Consider the following 19,351-nt stretch of genomic DNA (forward strand, 5'->3'; position numbering starts at 1 on the left):
ACCTAGAGCACCAAGGACTGTAAGACAGTGACCCCAAATTAACCAGGTCAAAGGGGACCTGCTTTAGGGTTGTGACCCCATCATCAACAGTCTGGACCAGCACTGCCAGGTAGCCACCCACCATGAGTGGATGTGAACCTAGCCCTATACAGTAATTAGATACTGGCTGAGAGTGGAGGAAACTGAGGTCAGGTCAAGTGGCTCTCCAGCAGTCATACACTGTAATACACATCACAGCTGAAAGTCTGAAGACCATCATGATAGATACAGTAGATAGGAAGAAAATAAAGGCATGGTTGTTTGGCCACAGGGTGATATCTGTATCTGTATCATGCTCTCCTTATAAACCTGATATGAATTAAACATTTCCCATTTTCTCTGACGGGTGTCATATTACGGACTAGGGATTGTAAAAATATTATGGAGTTGGCATTCTCTGCCCCATCTGTTAGATCAAGCATCTGGACTGGCGTAGTGATTACTCTCTGGGTGATGTGGTTAATGTGTGAAGAGACAGACACATCACTAATGAATGGGACTACTTTCTGCATGTTGCTTTTCTCAATCCACATTGACATCCCCCTGTGTAGCATCTAAAATGGGGTTTGCCACATCATCTGTGCAATTCTAATAACGTGGTGATTTTTATGTCTGTATGCAGTATGACATGATTTAGCGATAGATTTGCATACCCTAGCGTACCTGTAGACTTCCAGCCATTGTGCTAACGCAAGTTAGCATTGCTCGTGCAACTACCTCTAACTTCTTTCCTACTGTACGCAGAGAGATAAAAAGGGCATCTGCCAGAATCTCGCAGTATCCCTTTCTTACCATATCTGTTTCCGAGCTCCTCCCTCATCAGTGTACTGATGTGGTTATTAAGTGTGCTATTCAATTTAAATTAGCCTCCACTGCAGTGAGTCAATGGGCTCTAATTGAGGCTAATCAATGAGCCTTTAATTATAATTATAACAAAAAAACAGCAGCAGGTAATGTCAGTATTCTGTGGACTCCTGCTAATTATGGTATGGGAGAGACAGGGGGATAGAGAGGGATGGGGGGAATATGGGAATACTCTATTGAGCATGCTCCATTAAAAATCTGGAATTCCCTGTTCAAAGCAGATTTGAATTGCCACAAAGGAGGGCTCCATTGTGTTCTTGCATTCCAGGCTAATTCATTATTTTCTCCCATTGTTTTTCCTGTGTAATTGATTACGTGTGGTTTCTAGGGAAGACGATGGAGGATCGCTGTAGACTGCTCGTGGCACTTCTGTACTGTACTGGGCAGGCTCACGAGAATGTACAGTTGAAGTCGGAAGTTTTACATACACCTTAGCCAAACACATTTGAACTCAGTTTTTCACAATTCTCGACATTTAATCCTAGTAAACATTCCCTGTTTTAGGTCAGATAGGATCACCACTTTATTTTAAGAACGTGAAATGTCAGAATAATAGTAGAGAGAATTATTTATTTCAGCTTTTATTTCTTTCATCACATTCCCAGTGGGTCAGAATATTACATACACTCAATTAGTATTTGGTAGCAATGCCTTTAAATTGTTTAACTTGGGTCAAACGTTTCGGCTAGCCTCCCACTTGCTTCCCACAAAATGTTCGGTGAATTTCGGCCCATTCCTCCTGACAGAGCGGGTGTAACTGAGTCAGGTTTGTAGGTCTCCTTGCTCGCACATGCTTTTTCAGTTCTGCCCACACATTTTGTATAGGATTGAGGTCAGGGATTTGTGATGGCCACTCCAATACCTTGACTTCATTGTCCTTAAGCCATTTTGCCACAACTTTGGAAGTGTGCTTGGGGTCATTGTCCATTTGGAAGACCAATTTGCGACCAAGCTTTAACTTCCTCACTGATGTCTTGAGATATTGCTTCAATATATCCACATAATCTTCCTGCCTGATGTGCATCAGTCCCTCCTGCAGCAAAGCCCAAAACATGATGCTGCCACCCCCGTGCTTCACGGTTGGGATGCAGCTTGCAAGCCTCCCTTTTTCCTCCTAACATAACGATGGCCATTATGGCCAAACAGTTTTATTTTTGTTTCATCAAACCAGAGGATATTTCTCCAAAAAGTACGATCTTTGTCCCCATGTGCAGTTGCAAACCGTTGTCTGGCTTTTCTAGAGCAGTGGCTTCTTCCTTTCTGAGCAGCCTTTCAGGTTATGTCGATATAGGACTAATTTTACTGTGGATATAGAAACATTTGTACCCGTTTCCTCCAGCATCTTCACAACGTCCTTTGCTGTTGTTCTGGAATTGATTTGCACTTTTCGCACCAAAGTACGTTCATCCCTAGGAAACAGAATGCATCTCCTTCCTGAGCGCTATGACTGCTGCGTGGTCCCATGGTGTTTATACTTGAGTACTATTGTTTGTACAGATGACAGTGGTACCTTCAGGCATTTGGAAATTACTCCAAAGGATGAACCAGACATGTGGAGGTCTACAATTTGTTTCTTGAGGTCTTGGCTGATTTCTTTTGATTTTCCTGTGATGTCAAGCAAAGACACAATGAGTTTGAAGGTAGGCCTTGAAATACATCCACAGGTACACCTCAAATTGACTCAAATGATGTCAATTAGCCTATCAGAAGCTTCTAAAGCCATGACATCATTTTCTGGAATTTTCTAAGGTGTTTAATGGCACAGTCAACTTGGTGTATGTAAACTTCTGACCCACTGGAATTGTGATACAGTGAATTATAAGTGAAATAATTTGTCTGTAAACATTTGTTGGAAAAATGACTTGTGTCAAGCACAAACCTATAGTTTGTCAACAAGAAATTTGTGGAGTGGTTGAAAAAACAGTTTTAATGACTCCAACCTAATTGTATGTAAACTTCCGACTTCAACTGTATATGCAACGTACACTGCCATTTTGCCACAGCTCACTCTGTCTTAATTAAAGGTCTCCAGAGTGCACAGTGTGTGGTCTCATGTACAGTATACAACCATTATGGTTCTTCAGGCTTCTGGCTTATTCAGTGACGTACAGTATTACCATAATATTACTCACACAGCTGAAAACAATTGCTCTAACTGATAAATCATAACCCTATTCTGCTCCACAATGGTGTATTAATAACCAAAAATATATATAAATAATATCCACCTTGTGAGGAACTTGCAAACGTTATGTAAAAGAAACAGTAAACAGTTGAACTTTGAATTGTTAATTGTTATTATTGTTACATAATACAGCCGTGCAGTCTCTCAGGGGTCTCTCATTGGACAATAATCCATGCATTCTGACGGGGGCATCACAAGGATCACAATCAAACTCACTTCCTCCAGTGCTCTTGTCAGAAATATTTCACTTTTGTTTTCCTCAAGTGTCAAGCTTTATATTTTCATTTCATTGCGTTCAGATGGATACAGTTACACTACGCCTACTGTGGATTTATATAGCAACGCTCAATTTGGAGACCGTCTTCAAAGAGTTGCAGATCACTGTAATCAAGTGTTACCCTGCAGCACTGATTGAGCCTTGTGTTACAAAGCGAGACACATACGAATGAAACAATTAAACTCAATTTTTGCCTCTGAAAGCCAATTTTCTAGCCACATTTAAGTCGCAGATTGCTTTTGCCATCAATCAAAGGCTGTATTCTTATCCCGAAGTTGCTTGTTATGTTCTCTGGATGCAGCACCTGTCGCTCTTGTGTAATAAAAAATACAATCATTTCAGGGAGTTGATTAGCTTTTTAGAGATCTTTGATTTACTTCATATCATAGCTAGCACCAAATTGCAAAGTTCGCATGATTCCAAACACCTCCCATATTCCCCATTTGATCCTGGGGCTTCCTGGATCCGTTTTTACAGTAGATAGTGCAATAAATGCCTAATGAATGCAGCAAAAGCTCTATCATAGATTTACAATGACCTCAGTTGGGCCAATTAAAGTTATATGCTCAGCATAATTATGCATTTTATTGGTTTGGACAAAAGCATTCATTTGGTAATGGCATGCGACAGTTTTATAGGAATCTGGCCTCACTTCATCCTTTCTGATGGACGGAATGACAGAGGGAAAGCGGTCAGCAGCAGCTTCCCCAGGCCTGAGATCATTGGCTATATTTATTGATTCACACAGCTGTTGTTTGGTATGGTTTGAAGCACATGCAGACAGGCATAGATGCACACACACATACACACGCATGCATAAACACATATACTGTATGCCTGCATGCCCAACCACACATATGCACAGAAACTATTAGTACAACAGAGGCCTATTTAGAACTAAGAAGGCTTTTCGACTGACGACTGTGGTTGCCAAGGCATTTGATGAACCCTGTGGCCCTTGGCAGCCCCATCAAAAAGGGTCAGAGATAAATGGAGTAATTGAAGAAACATCACTACATTTCTTATCTTTCCCTACCCTCTCTCTATTCCTCCCTCCCTCTCTCTCTCTGTACCCCTCCCCCTCTCTCTCTGTACCACTCCCTCCCTCTCTCTCTGCATCCCTGTGCTTAGTGGAAGGGAAGAGAAAGGGGAAACCTAGTCAGTTGCACAACTGAATGCATTCAACCGAAATATAGTTGAGTTGAACAGGGTAATGAACTCTGGCTGAGGAGCTCTGGGGGGGAAATAAATGTAGATGAGGGTTGTGAGTAATTGCTGCCTTGGGAGGGATGTTCAGAGATGATCAAATGCATGGAAAACAACCTGAAAACGTTCACCCTTTTTCTATGAATGTGAATGAATGATTGAAATGATTGGATTTGTGTTTTCTACATATTTTTGATTACCTTACTCAGATAGTGTACCGATATTATACAACATAAGTGACAGAATCTGCTCTTGTTCCAAAAAATTGGATGATTTCTCCAAATCGAAATAATACAGAATCACTCATCGTCCCTTATAGAAAACTTAGACGCAGAGTCTTTTATGTCTTATAGTCTAATTTATGTTAGACAGTTCTTTAAATGTGAGTTGTCAATTATTATTTTGTCTGTGATGATTGTTCATTCAATTGTTGACTAGCCGTCAAAGGGAAGCTATTTCTTGCTAAATTTCAATTAACTGTAAAATGATTACATCCAAAAGATCACCACACTTAAAGATGGTGAGCAGTCAAGTTTAAAAGTCCAGTTCAATAAATTGCTAGTAGACTTTTGAGTATAATGCAGTGTCTGATCCAGTAACCTACCTGTCACCCGTAGCCTCTCTGCTCCCACCACCACCTCCTGATCATCAGCAGAGAACAGCAGCTTCCCTGTGCTAGATTTCACTTCCAACATCTTCCCTCGAGCACGCACTCCACTGGATCCTGGGCAGAGCAAAAGGTGTCATGAAAAGTCAGTGAAGTTCTAGTTTAACAGGTAGCTGCTATATGAAAAACCAAGAAAGACAGCTTGATTTACGCAAGGAGACAATAACTGTACTTTAACTACAGTCAAATACTTCAAGAGTAAGACAAAGTAAAGCAGATCAAAATATAGAATAAACGCAGCCCGACACCAAAACAAACAGCAGAGAAAAAAACAACTCCTTTACTTGGATGATCCTGAAATGGTTTCATGTCGTGGGGAGAAACAAGCGATCTGAGCAGAGGGCGACTGACACGTCATGAAAACAATTGATTCTGCTTCGCTGTGTCTGGAGTGGAGTCTCTAGCATACCGTATTCCTATTGCTCACTGATCCACTCAACATCTTTGCACGATAATCAACAGCCAGAAGACAAATGTCACTGCAGTTTACCATGGGAGTAGTGTTTGTCTGTAGCTGTTCATGGATCGAAATGTTTGTTTGGAACAAAAGAGAACTCTCATCCATGTCAATGGATTTTCATTGCTTTGTACGGTGTCCATATTAGGACAAACCCTCCATGGATGTGTGACTGTCTCCGATCGTGTTGCATGATATTACCTGCAATAAGTTGTGTGACCAGCTGATTCTTCCCATTGAGGATATTGATGGACACATTTTTGGAGGATTGCAGTAACAGTGGGCTGCCCTGCGGAGACAAAGCAAGTAAACAAACAATGCAGTTCACAAAAACACAAACCCAACGATAGTGACCCTAGTGCTCAGTGTGAGTGTGTAACTAGGACTGTATGTTTTACAGATCATTTCCATTAGCCCACAAGTCAAGAGCCAATCTGAAATGCAAATCACGTCTGAACCCTGGATCTGTCTTACGTGCCAGAGTAATCTTGCATGCTTCAGTCAAGTTCTTAATTAAAGATAGTAGGCAGCCATTGTGTTGCGCTTAAAGCCGGCAAGATAATGCATCTCATATATATTAGAGATAATATTATGGCCCTTCATGCTTATCAAGGTTCCTTTCAGCTAAGCAGTACAGGAAATAAACAAAAAATTGATATTCCTGAATAGACATACGTCACTTTAACAATGTGGTTGAGCACATGAGATTCGAATTAAGAGGTTATGTCATATTGTTATTTTAGTATATTAGGCCCCACTGGCACACGCAGGAATGGTTCTTGTTCTGCTGCGATTCATGGAATTGAATTTCTAGCCTCCCGGACTCTTTCTCCTGCTACAGTGTGTATCCTTAGGACCTGCTTTCATGTACACTGATTGTGCCGCCTCTCGTCCCTATTAATGGTTTGTTCCACAAAATGAGTGCCTTTTGCATCCCTTTGATATTTTGAGTAGAAATTGTGCACACATATTGTATTTTAAAAGCCTGTTTTATTAAATGAAGTGCCCTTTAATATACCATAAAACTTAAATTAAACGCCTGTCCCTTTTAATAGCCCGGCATCGAAACACATTTCAGCAAATAAACACTGGGTCTAAATGAATTGTTTACGAGTGAACTTCAGGGAGTACTGCAAAGATTGAAAAAGAGGATAAAGGAGAGCAACATCCTTGCCATGGATGAGACAGCAGTGTTGCACATGACAGAATGGGATTTATGGCTGGTTTAAGATGAAATCGTCAACCCTTTTACTTTACTTGGCACTAAAACCTTTCAGAGTCATAGTTTCACCCTTAATATCACTGCCTTCCACTCACCAATTGTATTCCTGAAAACTGCCATTTACACATGACAGCATAAGCTACAAATGGATATAATTGGTTTAGGGCTTTATGGGCGGGAACTTTATTTTTTACTTCACCCAAATGTCAGTATGTGAAGTGCTGTTTTGACAGTTTCAAAATACAAATAAGTTAGATCAGTTTAGGTAATACATTTGTTCAATTGTTTATGACAATGTTTAATAAATATTGTCACATGAAAGACAAAATTATTTTGTTAAAAAGTCTATTTTACAGTCCTGACTAAATTGCAGCTTGGCGTTCGCTACTGGTAGCTGTGAGGTAGCAGCTAATGTTAGTTTGTTCTAACTAGCTATCCTCTTCCTCTGATTCTGAATGAATTTATGTATATTTATTTTTCTAGCTAGCAAAATAGGTGAGCTAGATTTTGTTTGTGTACTGCCATGATTCGATAACATAACTAAGTTTGTCACTACTATTGGCTAGTAAAATCTAGCCAGTTGGACAGTGATAGCCGCAAACTAAAACCGGGGATAGAGACAGGGAAGATAATTAACTTTCTGTTTCATCTGCTGCTGGCTCCTCCATGACCCTCTCCTGCAATGCCCTCACCCTTGCATGTTTTTCTTTCCTTATACCAAACATCCTGGATGCCAGCATGTTTAATTCATGACTCTTATGGCCTTGCAGATGTAAACGACTTGTGAAGACTGTAAAATAATGTTGGGCTTTTAAATTGTTCCCCTTCGGACTGTTCACGTGATAGGCTATATGCCTAGTGTAATGGATGTACAGAAGAAATTGAAGTTGTAAAAGCCAATTATTGCTATTATAATGCTTATTCTAATCATATTATGTAATATCAGATACATTCTGATGGCAATATCCCTGAGATGAATGTTGTTTATAATGTTATTAAGTGTTATGTGAGACCTGAACGTGGCGTAAATCATTAGAATTTTATTTCATGCTACACTTCTCAAAAGGCACCCAATTGGTGGAACAACCCTAATACAGTATACTATGTGGGAGAGGGAGAAGAATTGGAGAAGAGAGAGAGCGAGAGAGGAACAAGAGAGACGGAGGGAAAAAGCAGTAGAGAGGATCCTTGCTTAGGGTTTTCTATCTCTTTATCTCCTTTGGATCAGACAATTGTCTTCTCCCATTTCTCACCTCTATCGATAATTACTATTCCTCTCTCACTCTCTCTCTCTCTCTCAGACAGATGAGATAAAGCATGTGGCTCTGCACATTATCAAACTATCCATCCATTGCATGCTCTGTGGTATTATTACTGCCAGGCAGAGGGTGAGGGAATGTCTATCGCTCCATCTCCTATGACATCACCTCTCTCTGATACTACTCTCCCTCTTTTGTAAAACCTTTGGCAAATATGACCATAACTCTATCCTCCTGATCTCTGCTTACAAGCAAAAACTTAAACAAGAAGTTCCAGTGAAGCGCTCAGTACATAAGTGGTCTGATGAAGAGGATGCTAAGCTACAAGACTATTTCGCTAACACAGATTGAAATATGTTCCGGGATTCATCCGATGTCATTGAGGAGTTTACCACATCAGTCACCGGCTTTAAGTGCATTGACGCTGTAGTTCCCACAGTGACAGTACGTACATATCCCAACCAGAAGCCATGGATTAATCCGGACATTTATAATAAATCCTTCTATGCCTTCTGACAAATCATCAAACAGGCAAAGCGTCAATACAGGACTAAGATCGAATTCTACTACACCGGGTCTGACACTTGTTGGATTTGACAGGGCTTGCAAACCATCATGAGAAAACCAGCCGAGAGATTCCCAGCAAAGTGAGCCTACCAGACTAAATGCCTTCTATGGTCGCTTCGAGCCAAGCAACAATGAACAATGCATGAGAGCACCAGCTGTTCTGGATGACTGTGTGATTACGCTGAGTAAGACCTTTAAACAGGTTAACATTCATAGGTCCTCAGGGCCAGATGGATTAACAGGATGCATTTTGACCAGCTGGCAAATGTCTACACTGACATTTTCAATCTCTCCCTGACCAAGTCTGTAATACCTACATGTTTCAAGCAGACCAACATCATCTCTGTGCCCATGAATGCCAAGGTAACCTGTCTAAATGACTACCGCCCCGTAGCGCTCACATCCGTAGCCATGCAATGTTTTGAAAGGCTGGTCATGGCTCACATCAACACCATCATCCCAGAATCCCTTGACCAACTCCAATTCGCATTTCCCGCCCAAACACATCCACACATCTCTATTGCACTCCACACTGCCCGTTCCCACCTGGACAAAAGGAACAACTATGTGAGAATGCTGTTCATAGACTACAGCTCAGCGTTCAACACCATAGTGCCCTCCAAGGTCATCACTAAGCTAAGGTCCCTGGGACTGACCACCTCCCTCTGCAACTGGATCCTGTACTTCCTGATGGGCTGCCCCCAGGTGGTGAAGGTAGGTGACAACACATCTGCCATGCTGACCATCAACACGGGACCCCTGTAGCCGTACATGCTTAGTCCCCTCCTGTACTCCCTGTTCATCCACGACTGCGTGATGTTAGGACTAAAACCTCTACCTCAACATGGGCAAGACAAAAGAGGTTATCGTGGACTGCAGGAAATGGAAGGCCGAACACGCCCACATTCACATCAATGGGGCAGTAGTGGAGCGCGTCCAGAGCTTTAAGTTCCTCAGTGTCCACATTGCTAAGGACCTATCATTGTCCAAACCCACCAACATAGTCGTTAATCAATATATTTGCTTGTTTTGACCCTCCAAAAATGAAATGCTAATTAGCTGCTAATGTGGCTATCATAGAAATCTACAAATGCCATGATGATCTGAACGAGACTGCTGAATCAAGGGAAAAGTAAGAATCTCTGGATTCTTCATTTAGTCATGAATAAATTGGCAAAATGTCTTTAAATTGACAATTCTGTGTGCTGTCTTGTGCACGTTTTAAATTGACACAATACCTGTGAGCAAAGGTGTTAGCTAGAGATTACGTGCCGGATCTTGCAGGGATTTGTAGTCTGAGAGTGATTAGAGCCGAAAATATTGATAAAAGCCACCCTGTCTGAGATAGATTTACATAGTTATCAAAATGCCTACATGAAACACAGCCCTTATTTTAAGTGTTTCTAAAATTCCCTATGGGAAAAATAAATGGTGGAAAAACGATTGGAGCCATTTCCCTGTTTGACCGCTAGGTTTTATGGGTATTACGATACCTCCATTGTGGGGCTATAGAGCCAAACTATCATTGCTCATTGTGTATTTACTCCTCGTGTTACAATTTTATTATATTATTATAATCTTTTTATTTTTTTATTCTATTCTGCATTGTTGGGAAGGGTAGTAAGTAATAATTTCACTTTAACTCAGCTCCTGTTGTTTACAAAGCATATGACAATCAAAATGTTATTTAGTGGTGGAAGTGTCAGGGGCAGTACTTACTGGTCTGGACTGAATTTCTTTAGCATACAGAGGTTGAAGAAACTCAGAGTCCCCCTCCAGTTTCAGGCCCTTCTCCGTTATTCTTAAATTGCCCATACCATCCTGTATAGAAAGAGAAAAGGAATAGGATATGGTCAATATTTAAGTATGAGTTGAGGGAGTTCCATCTGCTGATGGTACTAATGCACACATATCATGAATTCATCTCATCCATACTTCATTGGACATAAACATATTGATATAGGCATAAATCAACTAGCTACAGTAATGGTGTGAATACCACAATATCAAGCACTGAATATTGGAACAGTGTTCACAAAGCCCCTATCTGTTTCTCTGTGTTACTGAACCATGTCAGACTAAAGGATATCAAGCAATGATGAGCAGAGCTTTGGAGAACAGAGAGGAGTTCACAGAGCGCCTTTGATTCCAACAGGTTTGACTTTGACCTTTTGCTTCCCCTGGTCAATAAATAAGCATGGTGGATCACTGTAAAGATGATATACTTGTCTGATAAGAGACAGGAGCTCTCGTTCTCTCTCTATTCCTCCATGTGATCATCAGGAGATATTTGATCCATATTTGATCCGGAGTTCTGAGGAGCATTACCAAATGTAGATCAAGACCCGTGCAATCCCTCTGGATCTGAATGCTTTAAAACACCTTCTGACGATCCCTCCTCTCTCAGTCTTCCCACCTCTTTCTACCTTCTCTATTCCAATTCTGACAAGATAGTGAGAAATGTAAAGTGAAATCTGAACGTGGCTTGAATATGTATATATCTATCCTGTGGATCGGCAAACCATATGAGATGATATAGCTGATAAATGTAAGTAGCATAGACACTTTGAAGAAGGCAAAAGCATATGTGATGACTAGATATATATTTTTTGCCACTCTGCAGTATGTCCACCTTCCCACTATGGAGGAAAGTGACTGTCTTCATCATCAGATTCAGCCATTGATTTACATCAAAGATTCGGATTCACTCTGTCCTGCTTTTGCTGTATTATTATTCACTCGTTACCCCCACAGCTCTTCCATTTCAGAAGCTATCTGAACCATCACTGAAGACGCACAATAGTTGATATAGTCACTTGTTCATCCTCTTCATCTCTCCCTCTGTTACAGAAACTCACATCCCCAGAGTTTGAGCATCTGAGACATGCTGTGACACTGTGTATAAATGCACAGATCTGAGTACTGTAGGAAACTCGAATTCCAGGAATTCCACCGATTTTGTGAGTCTTGCACCTCTCCCAAAAGTGCGCAACATGAGAGTAACACTGCTAACAACCCACTGGGTAAAGATGTAGTTTCAAAGTCTAGTTTTGATTTACATTTGGTTGAGTTGTCAACTAATGAGAATTCAATGTGAAATCAACAACAAATATCACCATGTCATTGGATTTAGGTTACAATTTGGGTGATAAACAGCCAGTTCCCTTATGTTGATTACTTTTTTCAAATCCAATCAGTTTTCCACGTTGACTCAACATTATCACATGGATTTTTTTTTTAAATGATGTGGAAGCAACGTTGATCAACCAATTTTTCGTCCCAGTGGGAAGAAACTTCACCATTATGAAAAGGGAGACTTTTTCATCTTTGAGAAACTTTCTGGCAATGTACCCTGGGGGTTTGAAGCCGGTGCTGGACTATTCCTGGAATGATTTTGGACATAACAGTTGAAAGGTAACAAAACCTAATATCCTGGACAATTCGAGGTGAGATAGCCATAATCTCTTACCTCCCACACACACACACGTATTTGGGTATAGGAATGCAACAGCCAGTGTTCGCTCTCTCTCTCTCTCGCTCTCTACTCCCTCTCCCTCTGAGTGAGCAGGATGGTGCGGGGTGGTGTGGGGAGGACAGGCAGGAGGCATGTCATGAATAATGCAGACAGGCACTCATTGACAGAGGAGCACCAGTACACTCAGGTGTGTCTTCTCCTCTCTTCTCTGTTTCTCTATTTTCCTCTACTCACATCGCTCCAGTCCGTCGGGAATCAACAAACCTTCACTCGCATGCCACAGTTTATGCAGCATCAAGGAGTAAATTGATTTCCACTCAACACATCTTGGCACGAATGTCACTGCTCTGGGAGTTTGATATTTATTGTGGACCCAAGAATGTGGAATGGAGCGTGTGGCTTGTGTGTAGCTTGCATGTGTAGTGTGTGTGTCTGTGAGCATGTGTGCATGCGTGCCTGCCTGCATTTGTGTGGGTGCCTCCCTGCCGGTCTGCCTGTGTCAGTGTGTGTGTGACAGTGTCCCTGGCTAAGATGTAGATTCCATCTCTTGATGTAACTGAGGGATGGCGGTGAGCCAGCGGGACCGAAGCACACAGCCAAAACAACACTGCTCCTTGTCGACAGCTGTTAAGGGTCCTCTCCGCCAAGCCACCAGATCTTATCTGCCACGCTGACAAAAGGAGACAACGACACAGCAGCAGCACACATTTGCATGAGAGTCAGGAGGTTGTTCGCCCCCTGTTAGCTAATGAATGCACATGCATCAGTACAGATGACCTACCTGCTGAACAGAACCAAGCTGTCAAGCTGTGCCAGGCGTAGTGGGCTGGACACAAGGTGATGGGGCAGTGTCTGGGACAAAGTACGCTTTGAGACGTGAGAATGGAAGTGCGTGCTCTCACACATACACGCACAGATGTGCACACAAACACACACACACACACACAGTCTCACTCCACAACCGGAGAGAAAGTGTGGGACACCTTGAAATCACTACGATTCATAATGTCAATATTGAGGGATCTCAGAGCTATTATCTAATGACAGCATCAACATGTAACTTATTCCCTCATCACTTGAGGCAAGAACAAATAAAGTGAGATGATTTAAACATCTTTATGACTAACAGAGAACATTATTAGTTAGCTTTTTCTACATGCTGTAGTCACTGCACAGGATCTATTTATTAGGATACTCATAAAAATCATAAAATCATGTATTTTACTAGGAGAGACAGTACTTTTCCTTTGCAAACTATGCATGACTGTACACAATCGCTAATTTGAGTTTAAATGATTAGCAAACATTCCTTCCCTGACTGAGTCATTGCAATTATTAAATTGCCGAAAAACTATTCCACTGAATCATGTAAAGTAAGTATAACACATCAGTGGATATAATAAGAAGACTGATGAAAAGATGAGCTTTAGGCCTAGTTCATATTGTCCGGCAAAACAGTAGGTTGTTGCTATGGTAGAAATAGATGTAACTATTTTAGAGAGGGTTGGAGGCCATGGCATGGTTCATTAACATATAGAATGGGATTACAAAATTCCTCTGCATACATTACAATCTATCAGGATATACGATGTGATCATACTTAAGGATTACCTATCAGGATATACGATGTGATCATACTTAAGGATTACCATAGCTTAAATTACAACACCCCTTCCAGCAGCTTACAGTTTTAACCCCTGAATGAAGGATATAATGATCAATTGCAGATCACAGGACATGAAAACAAACAACTAGCCATATGCTATAGTTGAAAATGTGAGAATTATGTGATCCTGAAGCATGTGTAGGTGTGATTTTCTCATTTGAAATGACAGCCGTTGTTTTCACTGTAAATGCCTTCTGTCACTACAACTTGTCCTAAAGTGAAAAAATAAATAAATAAATGACAAAACAGACAAATGTCTAGCTCAGAACATTTGGTGCTCTTTCAACACTCCTTTGCCACCCTAGTGGCTTTGCTTGCTACTTCAGCTCTAAGTCCTCAGTAATACATTTTGACACTGATAAAGTTTCAACCCTCTGATTTCAAACACCACAGCCCGTCTTGCAGACGATTCCACTTATTCCACAAGTGATAGCTGCAATTCTGCTGTGGTCATGTAGCTATATATATATATATACAGTTGAAGTCGGAAGTTTACATAAATGAGTTTTAATGACTCCAAACTGAGTGTTTCAACCCCTCCACAAATTTCTTCTTAACAAACTATAGTTTTGGTAAGTCGGTTTTGGCAAGTTTTGGTAAGTCGGTTAGGACATCTACTTGTGCATGACACAAGTCATTTTTCCAACAACTGTTTACAGACAGACGATATCACTTATCACAATTTCAGTGGGGCGGCAGGGTAGCTTAGTGTTTAGAGCGTTGGACTAGTAACCGAAAAGTTGCAAGTTCATATCCCCGAGCTGACAAGGTACAAATCTGTAATTCTGTCCCTGAACAGGCAGTTAACCCACTGTTCCTAGGCCATTATTGAAAATAAGAATTTGTTCTTAACTGACTTGCCTAGTTAAATAAAGGTAAAATAAATTTAAAAACAATTCCAGTGGGTCAGAAGTTTACATACACTAAGTTGACTGTGCCTTTAAACAGCTTGGAAAATTCCAGAAAATTATGTCATTTCCTTTAGAAGCTTCCGATAGGCTAATTGACATCATTTGAGTCAATTGGAGGTGTACCTGTGGATGTACACTGCTCAAAAAAATAAAGGGAACACTTAAACAACACAATGCAACTCCAAGTCAATCACACTTCTGTGAAATCAAACTGTCCACTTAGGAAGCAACACTGATTGACAATAAATTTCACATGCTGTTGTGCAAATGGAATAGACAACAGGTGGAAATTATAGGCAATTAGCAAGACACCCCCAATAAAGGAGTGGCTCTGCAGGTGGGGACCACAGACCACTTCTCAGTTCCTATGCTTCCTGGCTGATGTTTTGGTCACTTTTGAATGCTGGCGGTGCTTTCACTCTAGTGGTAGCATGAGACGGAGTCTACAACCAACACAAGTGGCTCAGGTAGTGCAGCTCATCCAGGATGGAACATCAATGCGAGCTGGGGCAAGAAGGTTTGCTGTGTCTGTCAGCGTAGTGTCCAGAGCATGGAGGCGCTACCAGGAGACAGGCCAGTACATCAGGGGACATGGAGGCCGTAGGAGGGCAACAACCCAGCAGCAGGACCGCTACCTCCGCCTTTGTGCAAGGAGGAGCACTGCCAGAGCCCTGCAAAATTACCTCCAGCAGGCCACAAATGTGCATGTGTCTGCTCAAACAGTCAGAAACAGACTCCATGAGGGTGGTATGAGGGCCCAACGTCCACAGGTGGGGGTTGTGCTTACAGCCCAACACCGTGCAGGACGTTTTTCATTTGCCAGAGAACACCAAGATTGGCAATTTCGCCACTGGCGCCCTGTGCTCTTCACAGATGAAAGCAGGTTCACACTGAGCACATGTGACAGACGTGACAGTCTGAAGACGCCGTGGAGAACGTTCTGCTGCCTGCAACATCCTCCAGCATGACCGGTTTGGCGGTGGGTCAGTCATGGTGAGGGGTGACATTTCTTTTGGGGGGCCGCACAGCCCTCCATGTACTCGCCAGAGGTAGCCTGACTGCCATTAGGTACCGAGATGAGATCCTCAGACCCCTTGTGAGACCATATGCTGGTGCGGTTGGCCCTGGGTTCCTCCTAATGCAAGACAATGCTAGACCTCATGTGGCTGGAGTGTGTCAGCAGTTCCTGCAAGAGCCATTGATGCTATGGACTGGCCCGCCCGTTCCCCAGACCTGAATCCAATTGAGCACATCTGAGACATCATGTCTCGCTCCAGCCACCAACGCCACATTGCACAACAGACTGTCCAGGAGTTGACGGATGCTTTAGTCCAGGTCTGGAGGAGTTCCCTCAGGAGACCATCAGCCACCTCATCAGGAGCATGCCCAGGCGTTGTAGGGAGATCATACAGGCACGTGGAGGCCACACACACTACTGGGCCACATTTTGACTTGTTTTAAGGACATTACATCAAAGTTGGATCAGCCTGTAGTGTGGTTTTCCACTTTAATTTTGAGTGTGACTCCAAATCCAGAGTTGATCAATTTGATTTCCATTGATAATTTTTGTGTGATTTTGATGTCAGCACATTCAACTATGTAAAATATTTAATAAGAATATTTCATTCATTCAGATCTAGGATGTGTTATTTTAGTGTATTTCAAGGCCTACCTTCAAACTCAGTCTCTCTTTGCTTGACATCATGGGAAAATCAAAAGAAATCAACCAAGACCTCAGAAAAAAAATTGTAGACCTCCACAAGTCTGATTCATCCTTGGGAGCAATTTCCAAATGCCTGAAGGTACCACGTTCATCTGTACAAACAATAGTATGCAAGTATAAATACCATTTGACAACGCAGCCGTCATACTGCTCAGGAAGGAGACGCATTCTGTCTCCTAGAGATGAACGTACTTTGGGGTTAGAAGTGCAAATCATTCCCAGAACAACAGCAAAGGACCCTGTGAAGATGCTGGAGCAAATGGATACAAAAGTATCTATATCCACAGTAAAACGAGTCCTATATCGATATAACCATAAAAAAGCCAGACTATGGTTTGCAACTGCACATGGGGACAAAGATTGTACTTTTTGGAGAAATGTCCTCTGGTCTGATGAAACAAAAATAGAACTGTTTGGCCATAATGACCATCGTTATGTTTGGATGAAATAGGGGAGCCGAAGAACACCATCCCAACCATAAAGCACGGGGGTGGCAGCATCATGTTGTGGGGGTGCTTTGCTGCAGGAGGGACTGGTGCACTTCACAAAATAGATGGTGTCATGAGGCAGGAAAATTATGTGGATCTATTGAAGCAACATCTCCAGACATCAGTCAGGAAGTTAAAGCTTGGTCACAAATGGGTCTTCCAAATGGACAATGACCCCAAGCATACTTCCAAAGTTGTGGCAAAATGGCTTAAGGTCAACAAAGTCAAGGATTGGAGTGGCCATCACAAATCCCTGACCTCAATCCTATAGAAAATGTGGGCAGAACTGAAAAAGCATGTGAGAGCAAGGAGGCCTACAAACCTGACTCAGTTACACCAGCTCTGTCAGGAGGAATGGGCCAAAATTCACCCAACTTATTGTAGGAAGCTTGTGGAAGGCTCCCCGAAACGTTTGACCCAAGTTAAACAATTTAAAGGCAATGCAACCAAATACTATTTGAGTGTATGTAAATTTCTGACCTACTTGGAATGTGAAATAAAAGCTGAATAGTCTCTCAACTATTCTTCTGACATTTCAGATTCTTAAAATAAAGTGGTGATCCTAACTGACCTAAGGCAGGGAATTTTTACTATGATTAAATTTCAGGAATTGTGAAAACTGAGTTTAAATGTACTTGGCTAAGGTGTATGTAAACTTCCGACTTCAACTGTACATAAATATACAATATATATAGTGGAATTGCCATCCAGATTGCTCTATGCAGCATCCAAATACCATATCTACTGATCGAGGCCTTCAAAGCAAAGAGATGCCAACACCACATCATCCACCAAGAGTATTTTGGCTTTGAGGAGGAGAGTAAGAGGGAAAGAAAGGAGCAGATAGAGAAAGAGGGAGATGGAGAGAGAGGGAAAGAGACGATGGAGACAGACACAATAGAGAGGGAAAGTGAGATGGGAAAGAAGAGGAGCGACACAGAAAGAAAAAGAGAGGGATGAGAGAGATATGTCCCATTGAATTAACCTGGCAAAGTGTGCACACCACTCCATCTGAGTTTGACCCTGATTTAAGAGAGGGGGATTCACTGTCAGTCAGCTGCTATAGATTTCCTATTAACTTCATATTCATTCGGGCTGTACAACACAACCCTGAGCCTCCTATAGGAGTGCTGAATCAAGATGTGCCAGGACAGTGATTGATATGCTGTGCCAGAACACACTAGAGCCCCCTCCCCGTAATGGATGGCTCGTGATACAAGACCAAAAAGTGCAATTATCACCTCTTAATTTCTCATCTCTCACCGCTAATTGTAAACAGTTATTATTTTTTCAGGTGGACATGAGGGAGGCTGAAAGAGCTTCTAGGAAGAGGCAGTGATTGTCACGCTCAAGCCCTGACTTTGTGACTGTGCACTCTCCGAATTGAAGAGACACAGTTTGGACATTGATTGACTGGGCTGATGATGAAATGCAATGTCCTGGAATTGACCTGACCGAACCGCTCAAGCAGAGGGAAGTTGACTGTCCACCACCACCACCTGTACCAACTTTGTTTCCCTCCAAGACGACCGCAAAAACTAAAGTGCCTCTGCAGCATTCCCCGTCACTCTCTGTTTGCACACAGAGACACTTCAAATTAGGTATTTTTCATAGCCTCCTAGCATCTCCCCCAGATCCATGCCACTAGATCAGGATTCCATAACAACCTGCATGTACAAATTTACGACACCAGGGCTTTATTGACTCTGAGCAGGGAGATTGAATAGCCTTGTTTTCAAGGCACAACATCAAAGGGAAGTGCTGGCTTCAAGGTCTTAATAGATTCTGCCACAGCAGAGTGGGGAAGGCTTTTTACTCCCCTACTGCAGAGACACTGGACAAAGGCAAGCCTCTTATTCACTCTCTGTGCTCCTTTTCAATATGACTGCTATGGCGCCTCCCCCTAGTAAAAAAAAAGTATTATCTTTGTCATCCTCTGTCTAACACTGAAAAACAGGCAATTTTCTTGAGATATTTTACAGAAGAACCCACTGTATGTTTCTATTGAGCTATGATATTTTGCACTGTCCTTGGACCCAGTTATGAAAGCTATAGCCAATAGTGCTGTATAGGTTGTCCTGTCTATTTTAGCAGGGAAGTGTCAATGGCAATGTATGTTCCCTCCGGACTCGAACACGACCTTGCAACTCTAGAGATAATGTTTTAATTGATTGGAGTTGACCTGTATAACACTACCTATGATTAACTAGAGCTGTGTAGAAGAGAGTGTTGGGGCTTACGTGTATTTGTGTAATTTTTTTTTGTGGAATGTACTACGCTGCTCTACTACGTTGTTGAGATACATTGAGTTTCCTTGTAGGCCTATTTGGCAGGAAAACTGTGAA

The 19,351-nt window shown here is 41.9% G+C and overlaps 1 protein-coding gene across 3 annotated transcripts in view; it reads right to left on the reverse strand.

The window, feature by feature from the left end:
• The window catches only part of LOC115105509 (delta-sarcoglycan-like), a 325,069-nt gene that overhangs the window by 40,240 nt on the left and 265,478 nt on the right, over positions 1–19,351 (reverse strand). For all 3 annotated transcript variants that reach the window (XM_029627635.2, XM_065007320.1, XM_029627634.2), the window contains exons 3-5: positions 10,463–10,564; positions 5,897–5,984; positions 5,176–5,295 (exon numbers count right to left, since the gene is read on the reverse strand). In XM_029627635.2, coding sequence (XP_029483495.1) covers positions 5,176–5,295; positions 5,897–5,984; positions 10,463–10,564 — 310 coding nt within the window. The remainder of the gene's footprint in view (positions 1–5,175; positions 5,296–5,896; positions 5,985–10,462; positions 10,565–19,351) is intronic.

This window comes from Oncorhynchus nerka, linkage group LG22 (genome assembly GCF_034236695.1).
Source record: "Oncorhynchus nerka isolate Pitt River linkage group LG22, Oner_Uvic_2.0, whole genome shotgun sequence".
NCBI lineage: Eukaryota > Metazoa > Chordata > Actinopteri > Salmoniformes > Salmonidae > Oncorhynchus > Oncorhynchus nerka.